We start from the raw sequence: 9249 nt of genomic DNA on the forward strand, positions 1-9249 counted from the left end.
GTAGTCAATTAGCCACAAAGGCTAACAAATTGATTAGTATGACAGTCTAAATAACTATCAAATTAAGCACACTGCCTAGGGTAGTTTGAACTAATTGAGTACAGTGATTTAGATGTATTGAATTGAAAATAATGGAGTTTAAAGAGCATTTGGAGTTACTGTAAATCTGTAATACAGTACGTAAAAGCCTTAAGAAATAAAATTAGGTCATGGCAAAGTTTAGAATAATAATCGTACGTCCCTTTATTCAAATGATCGGTTACTAAAATATGCAACTTCCAATCATTTCAAAAGGAAGCAAATAATAATATAACTAACACAAAGAAGCAGAGATCTAGATGATCATCAAGACATATCATGCATGTACCGTGAAGAAAATGTTAGGGAAAATCACAAAAACGGAAGAAAAATTCACTAGCAAAGCTTTAATAAGAAGTTATTCTAATAGGCAGACTGACAGAGTAACTCACTTGACTTATAAATACGTGATTCTAATAAGCAAAGTAACTCACTTATAAAGTTATTAGTTAGATGTTTCGTGCTTCTAATACTTTTAATACGAAACAAACTACGGACTAATCTAACACTCACAGGTGCACCAAATTATAAATAACCTCCTCCTATGGAAAAGACTTGATTGAAACATCAAATTATACCGTATACAAAGCACACCCAACTAGAAATAAAGAAAATTAATGTCCCTTCAGCTTTATAATATGAAATTAATTACAGTAGTTTTATATCTGTATGTACCCAACCCTATTTCTTTCAAAAATAATACACAACCAAGTATAAATGATAATAGTGTCACTCCTATTTTAATTTTACATCTCAAAGTACCAGTGTATAATCTCTAGCTTACAGTAATTATTACATGTCTACAACACTACATGAACAAGCTTTGATTTACATATATGTGACATCTACAGTACCAGTGTATAATCTCTAGCTTGAACATTTAATTATAACTTATGAAGGTAATATTTAATGTCATACTAATTTCCAAATGCCAACAATGCTAGATGGGTTAGTCTGACAATTTCATATATGTACTCCTGTTAGAATACGTCTTGAATTAATTGATCACATCCAAGTCAACATAATTCGTATAATGTATCTCAAGATAATGCTGTGACGATTAGCTTCGATCTAATTTCTAACCTAATATTACTTTTTAACTTCTAGGTTTGATAGATCTCTCTTAGACTAGTATTTAACTCCGCACTCGCTAAAAAAAAAAGGCTCAAGGCACTTAATTAAGAAACAATAGGAGTAATCTAAAAAGCAAAGTACAGAACACATTCTCAAATAAAAGACACATCCCAAACCAAAAAAATGAACAAGAGAAAACAAGTCAATTGACACACAAGTAGTAATAATCCAAATGAGTAGTAATAATGAAGTTAATTAACCAGTCTATCCCAAATTGGTAGAACACATATATTGATTCACAAATTAGTAGAGTAATAATTACCAAAAAAAATTCCTTACTGAACAGTCACAATCACTGACTCACATCATTTCTCCTACACTTAATTTCTAGCTTCAATTATCCAATTAATTACCACCCAATAATTCCCCCTTTTTTTTCTTTTTTGGAAAATAGGGTATCCCAATAAATTTCTCAAGAAAACCCCTCAAAAAAAAAAAAAAAAAAAAAAAAAAAAAAAAAAAAAACCTAGCATAAAAAAAGTACCCTAAATACCCCCAACAATGAACAGTCATTTTTATAGGAGTATTTCCTCTTTCTACCACATACCCTGACAAATGGCACAAACCCACATAAACATTTTTCCCCAAATATAGATATCAATAAATTAAAATGAAAAATACTCTAAAAAAAAAGACCTGTAATTTTGAATTAAATTTGTTGCAGCAGAATGCAGAAATCAATTGCAACGAGCAGAGGCGGCGGATGAAAGCGACGACTGAATCTGCAACAAGTGATGGTAACAGTCAGCTGCTGTTGGTCGTTGTTCTGGGTTTTGCTCCATGCATTTTCCTTCCAACTCTATAAGCTGTTTTCCAACTATTCCTTCTGATTTCACTTCACTTGTCTTTATCAAATTCCCTATTCCATACACATCTACTTTCACTCCATGCACTCCTCTCCCCATCTCCGGCGCCACCGCTGTCATCGTTATTACGTTATATGGATTTATCTGGGGTGCCCCTACCGCCTCCTCGAACCCTGCCACGAACCACTCCTCCGCCTTTGACATCATTAGGACTTTTTCCCATGACAAGTCTCTATGCATGAAACTTAGGTCATGTAACGCTACTAGTGCTTTTGCTACTTGTTTTAGGGCTAATACTAGTTGTTGTGTGTTTTTTGGCTTTGTTTTTATTCCTCTTGGCTTGAACACAAGGGCTAATTCTTCTTCGTCGTAGGAGATCATGTGCTCCGCGTGTGGGACTACTCGTTGGTCTAGGACCGAGTAGATTTCCTTGGTTGTTTGCCATCTTCGTTTGCTAGGGTAGAATCTTGTCGTCGTCGTTGTTGTCATTTCAATTATGTTTCCATCGCCTTGATCATGTCGTTCATAGTCACTTTGACAACCATTCTTGGTGCACCTCTCGGCTAAAGAGGCTAATAAGATGCCAATTCTCCAACATGGGACTAGTAACTTGACTCGCTCTGAAGGGTTTGTTAGGTCTAAGGAGTAGAGGTCGGTTCGGGTTATTTGCGAGTCTTGAGATGATGAAGGTGAGGGTGAGGGTGGGCTTAATGCACAAAATGTGACATTATGCCCAAGGGCATAGTACCCTAACACATAAGGAAGGTCATTGTAGGTCCATGAAATTTTTTGTGTAATAGTGGAAGAAGGATCAATAAAAGGTTGTGATTCTCTAATTTGATCAATTTCCTCACCTCTCCATAAACAAAGATTCTTAACCATGCCTGTTAAATTCGGCCATTGATCTCGAAAAGACTCGGAAGATGTTGCCTTGGTGAGTTGTTTTCTTGTAAAGACCATCTCAGATGGACAAAATTTTGATACCACTCGGTTGATGCAATCATCCCATAAGGAAATGTAGGAGTCCCGGCTTGATGAAGTTGAGGCGGTTATGCTCGGGATTGATCGGATGAGCGAGCTAAGGATGTCAATAGTGAATGATTTACAATCTAGTGGCTCGTTCGAGGATGTGGTGAAGAAGAGCTCTCTCCCTTGAGGCAAATCGCGGTATATGTCCTTGCGAATGGGAAGCCGAAACTCCTCCGGTGGAGGCTCTTGTATGTACCATGAGAGCTCAAGCAATGTTGGTAGTGTTGTCGGTGGTGATCTTAGACAGCCAAGATAATACTCTGTAGGGTCTTGGAACTCCCCTACAATTACGAAGTTAACAAATCACTAATAAATCACTTTATGTAATAAACTTTTCTTAAACAATTCCGTCAAAATGATTAGGTGTTTATATATTAAACCAAAAATAATGAAGCCAAAAATTAATAAAGAAGAAGTATATAATTGTTTTCATTTGATCAAGAACTTACATCTTATAGAGGGTTCAGCTGCTATTGCAAAGGGAAGTCTCTCATTAAAATCTACAAATAACAAAAACATAATAACATGATCAAATACACACATTATTATGCAACATTGAAGTAACACTATTATGAAGTAGTTTTAGCGAGAGTGAGGGATAGCTCAGTTGGTAAGAGCTTTCCTCCCGGTTCCAAGTGATCTTCCCCGCCCTAGTGGCTCATATGAACCAATAAAAAAAAAATGAAGTAGTTTTAGCAAGTGTTGAAGTATGTTATTACCGGCTGATGACATAGAAGGCAAAGGCGAAGAGGAGTGCTTTCGTCTTCCTAACACCTTGAGCTGCTGACCAGGGGCGAACCGGTCGACGGAGAAGCCCTTGAGGGGGCCATCTTCGAAGGCTTCCAAAGAGGAAGCCACCATAGAATCATCAAAGTAAATAAGTTCATCTGCATTCAACAAATTGTTAGACCCTTGTACCTTTACTCTCCCTCTATGGTACTCACCTTCTTCCGCCCACAAGCTCACCCACTCTTCCCATATCATCCTCATTCTTCCGATTCTTCGGAGCTCGACTCTCGGCGATCCACTCGTCGTAGACAACGGCGACATTCCTACGTTTGACGAAGAATGTGGCTCGAACCCAAGGAAGGGATTCCTTGGGTTATGCATCAAGTAAGATTGCATTTGCCTTGCCCTTTCTATAAAAAACAAAAAATGCAAATTATTAATAACTTTATTCCGATTCAATTATCACGTAACTAGGTCGTTATTGATAGAGAATATTACTCTTTTCGAAATCATTGATGAGTATATTCGAGTAATATTCTCTATTAGTTTCAAATTACAGTATCAACAACATGTGATAATAACAATAAATAAATAATTAAATAATACGAGACTGAGAGGAGTATACAAACACGACATACCTGAAAACATGCTAGAAAGAGGAAAACTATCATCCCTAAAAGGGTGAGGAAGAGTCAAAGCTTTAAGACTAAAATCACAAGGATTAGTAGTAGTAGTACTAGTAGAAAATGATCTAGAACAAGTTTGAAGAGAAGTAAGATGAGAAGAATGTCTCATTTTAGGGCCCATAAATTGAGACAATTCTTCAAAAACTTCTTCATCAAAAGAAGCAGGTAATCTATGAATCTTTCTTTCATAAGGTGAAAGTCTAAAATAACTCTTTCCAACTTGTTCTCTTTCACTACCTCTTTCCCATTCATAAACCTTCCTAAACTCTCCCAACATATTGTCCCACTTTGTCCCTGCTGTTTTTGCATCCCTATTTACTCCATACTTGTTTAAGAATTCTGCCACTTCTCTATCTTTTTCAGCTCTTGTTTTCCCTCTCCCTCCACTTCCTCCTACACTGTCATACCCGAAACCGGAACCGGAACCTAAACCCGAACCATCCCCTTGGTACTGAGCCCTCCAAGCCTTAGCTAGCCAAAGCATTTCATGGGGTTTCCAAACTGGACTTACATACTTCCCTTTCCTAAACTGCTGCTGCTGTTGTTGTTGGTTTTCTTGTTTGTTAGTGAGTTCTTGACCAGTTGAAGATGGTATTGGAGAAAGTGAAGGTGAAGAAGATGAATCAGGGGAAGTTAATTGGGCTTGTGGGTTTGAAGGAGATGGGCTTGATTCTGGGTTTTGAAGGCCCAATGGGCTTTGTTGCTTCCATTGATGATGATGAACATATCTTGGCCTTTTTGATTGCTCAAAATCAAAGCTTGAAGGAAGAAACAGAGGAGGTGGAGGAGGTCCCCTGATTTTCTGGGTTGTTGCTGAATCTCTCTCTTCTTTCTGATGATGTGGGGAATTTTCTCTCTCTTCTTTGTTTTCACTCATTTCATGGAATTTTAAATAAAAAAAATCCACTGTTTTTGGTATGAAAAAACAGGGGACTCTGTAAAATTAACAGGGGAAAATAGATGGGTTTTTCTAATTTTGCTGGTTGAATTTGAGAGAAAAATGGGAGCTTTAAAAAAACCCAAGAAACTAGGGTTTTGGAGGGGTTTGTACAAGGAAGATTTATGTACTTAGTACAGTATTATTACTATTACAGTGAATATTAATATTATTAGTAAATGTTTGAAAGTGAAAGTAATGGAAAAAAAAAACAAAAAACAGAGGAAGAAGGAGGGAAAAAAAGTGGGAGAGAGATTTGTGGAAACTAACTGTACTAATGAATGTGACTGTTCAGTTTTGGCATTGTTTTTCAATTCAAAACCCTGTAAAAAAGAAAAGTTTTATGAAAAAAAAAATTATTTTTTGAAAATTTGATGGGTCATTAGGATTGAGAGCGAAAGTACGAAACAAATTTGCATGATTAATTGGAGAATAGAGGGAGTAATGATTGTACTCAGGTCTGAAATACGCGGCTCTTATCATTCTTTTGCTGCTGTAAATTTCAGTTATGTCAAAGTATGTTATGTAATGCAATGCTATGCTTTTAATTTGTTGGAGAGATTAGATGTTTAGACTATTTTTTTACGTGGAAATTAATAGTCGTGTATACTATTTTACGTTATGATTTATCCTCCTCTTATCAAATCTTATTTGAGCTAAGATTAGCCATTGTGCTCTTGTTGAATCGGAATGATTTACTACTCATATATGTGCAAGGTTATATATGTTGTATTTATGTACAAAGCTCTAGAGTAAGTCCAGAAGGATTATGGTGTTTTCGACCTCACTGCCTCAAGTGCCCCAATGTTGAATTGTTTTGCAAGTAGTTTCAATGAGAAATAGGAAGGAGAACAGACACATTTCAATAATGAGTAAAAATCCAAGTTTTGATTTTGTATTGTTTAGTTTTTTTTTTTTTTTTTTTTTTTTTTTTGGTTGTATTGTTTAGTTAAAAAAGTATGAAACGAGTAACTTCATACGGCAAAAACTTTGGTCAGTCGAAATAGATTAATACCAATAAGTAATAATCAATACCACCAATAAGTTTTTGCCTAGTAACTAAGACCGAGCTCCGAGAAGCAAATTTTCAATCCAATTTTAATAGGTTAGAGAAAACAGCTTGAGCTAACTTAACTAACTAACTAGGTTAAACGGCCTTAAACCTGTAATAAAAAATAAAAAAAATGCTAGGTTAAAGAGCGGCCGAGGCATGACTTGAGTAGTTGAGCTTACTTAGTCACATGTCATGTCATGTTTCAATATGTTTATGTTTAAATCAATAAATCATATCTTATACCTTGTCATGTTTTTCCAAAAAAAAAGTATACGGAGTAGATCAATTAGGATCATCGGATTGAGCATGTAGAGTAAATGAGTAGTGCATAGTGGCATATTATCCCAATAGTGTTTTTTGGTCGTGCCATACCTTGAGCAAATCCGACTTGACGCAATAGTGCCATCTTTAGAATATACTTTTGTATTATACTAGATGAAACCTGTGCGATGCACGGTTTATTTGTATTTTTTCAAATAAAATATTTTACTAAATATATATTTATTTAATAAACTTTGTGATATTCACTTGCTTACTACTTGAATTTTTTATTATAAAATGAATTATTAACTTTGTTTCTCATATTTAGATATAAAATTCGTAATATAAAAAGATAATAGTTTATTTCACAAAATTTAATTTCATATGTTGCTGGTCACACCGTGTGGTCTGGATTACTTGGTCAGAAGTTACTTGGTTGATCAAGGGTTACTCAATCGATCAAAGGTTACTCGGACGGTTAGGGGTTACTCGGTCAGTGTCTGAGTGTGTCTCATCTGGCCATACGATATGGCCAGTTACATAAAAAACCCGCTTATTTTATTTTTATAATTAATGTAAAATTTTTGATCTAAAATAAATTGCAATTCTTCTTCTTCGTTGGCTAAATATAATATTTTCCTATGTGACGCTCTTACGTGGCATAATCCTATTGTAGCGTTTTAGAATAATTAATCCTACGTAGTGCTTTTTTTTTATTTTTTTTATTTTTTATTATTATAATCCTACGTAGCACTTTAAAAAAAAATCTCACATGGCATAATTCGATTGTAGCGTTTTAAAAATATTAATCCCAAGTGTCGTTCTAATAATTTTTTAAAAAATAAAATCCTACGTGGCGCTAAAAACTTGGGAAAAAAACTCCCTTTTATATATATATATATATATATATATATATATATATATATATATATATATATATATATATATATACTAGTTTTATGCACAGACGATGCCCGCATTGTCCTAAACTTTTTAGCAATGTTAAATACGATCATATAACCCCTTTTGATATTGTAAAATATTTAGACATACGATATCATATCACTTACATTTATATAATAGTGTACTTTTTTAGTTTTATTTGTAAATAGATATAATGTTATTATCAACTTGATATTTTTTTTATTGCACTTAAATTAATTCTAATGAACTGAAAGTATTTTTACCAAACTAAAATTATTTTTTCTTATTAAAACTTATTTTTACTGATTTTCTATTTTTTATAAAAATATATTATAAATGGATCTCATTTTAAAGAACTTTTTTAAATGAATTTTATGATGAAAATAGTACTGAGTTATAAGATATTTATTAAAAGTTATAATTAATTTTGTATATATGAAATATTAGAATTATATCAATAATAAAACATTATACTTTTTATCTTTAAAAAATCTATCCAAAATACGCTTATTTATCATCCTATGTGTCACAATAATACCTATTTGTCGCCTACGTGGCTCGACAGTTGGTGAAAAACTGGAATGTCAAGTGTCGTTGTCTTATGACCTGACTGCGAGACTTGCTTTATATATTAGTGATATGATATGAATGAAAATGAAGCAGAGAAAGCCGAAAGGTGATGGGAGATAGGATATCTCCAACTTTTATTGAGCTTTCTATCTATCTGGGTCTATTTTCCAGGGTGGGTTCTTTATTTTTAGGGATGTGGACGACACGAATTCAATGACTATTCAAGAATTTAGAGTTTACAAACTCAAATTATATACGTAGTGAAATTGGAAAGTGATATTTTATTTTTTTTTATTTGGAGGAAAGGAAAATGATGTTTTTGGATTTGCATTTCAAATTTTAATGGTTGATTTTTGTTTTTGCAAAAATATTATGGGTTTTTATATATGTTAATACTTATGCAAAAAAAAAAAAAAAAAAAAAAAAAAAAAATCATTATCCGTATATGTAATCATAATTAAGTTTCACCAATAATACAAAAATAAATAATCTAATAAAAAAAATAAATTATAAATCGAGTTATTGGGAGACAGTCAATATTAATTAATTAATTAATACAATAATATGTGGGATAGTTCTTGATTTCCACATGTTTTAATCTTTTAACTATCTCAATCACTTTTTCTACTGTATAACAAAACAGAAGCATGCAGAGATATCGACAGTGAACTACAAAATATCATCATCACGATCAGATACACCCCGAAATAATAGAGGGAAAAGAAAAAGAGAGAATGGAAAATATACAACATTGTTTTTGTTTTCAAGTGGTAATGTATGCACTCCACCAATAGGATGGGGATATGGAACCATTCAGTTTGATTACTTTAGACAATTAGACAAATAGATCAATTAAAGGATTGAAATAATTATATAGATTAATTTCCAAATCCCATAGAAAATTCAATTTCCTAATTCTTCTAACCTTACATATAACTTCACGTACACAAATGGTTAATAAATTTAGATTGTCATTAAATTTAAATAAAGGGAAATGGTGAAGTGGTCTGGCCTTAGGAAGATTGTCCTTTTTTATTTTTT

The 9249-nt window shown here is 33.4% G+C and overlaps 1 protein-coding gene across 1 annotated transcript; it reads right to left on the minus strand.

Moving 5' to 3' along the window:
* Positions 1–1066: 1066 nt before the first annotated feature.
* LOC110697151 lies at positions 1067–6601 on the minus strand. The gene is made up of 4 exons (XM_021874495.1): positions 4415–6601; positions 3767–4186; positions 3497–3547; positions 1067–3328 (listed from the first exon to the last, which is right to left on the minus strand). The coding sequence occupies exons 1-4, from the start codon at positions 5337–5339 to the stop codon at positions 1890–1892; spliced, it is 2835 nt and encodes a 944-aa protein (XP_021730187.1). The 5' UTR covers positions 5340–6601; the 3' UTR covers positions 1067–1889.
* Between the last annotated feature and the right edge of the window lie 2648 nt (positions 6602–9249).

The sequence above is a fragment of the Chenopodium quinoa genome, unplaced genomic scaffold (genome assembly GCF_001683475.1).
Source record: "Chenopodium quinoa cultivar QQ74 unplaced genomic scaffold, ASM168347v1, whole genome shotgun sequence".
In the NCBI taxonomy this organism is placed as follows: Eukaryota; Viridiplantae; Streptophyta; class Magnoliopsida; order Caryophyllales; family Amaranthaceae; genus Chenopodium; species Chenopodium quinoa.

What these genes read in the sequence shown, in the direction of transcription:
- LOC110697151 (XM_021874495.1), bottom strand. Translation starts at nt 5,339, where the DNA reads ATGAGTGAAAACAAAGAAGAGAGAGAAAATTCCCCACATCATCAGAAA. An exon ending in GCCTTCTATGTCATCAGCCG is followed by an intron (nt 3,548 to 3,766) that starts GTAATAACATAC and finishes TGTTATTTGTAG; the next exon opens with ATTTTAATGAGAGACTTCCC. An exon ending in AGCTGAACCCTCTATAAGAT is followed by an intron (nt 3,329 to 3,496) that starts GTAAGTTCTTGA and finishes TCGTAATTGTAG; the next exon opens with GGGAGTTCCAAGACCCTACA.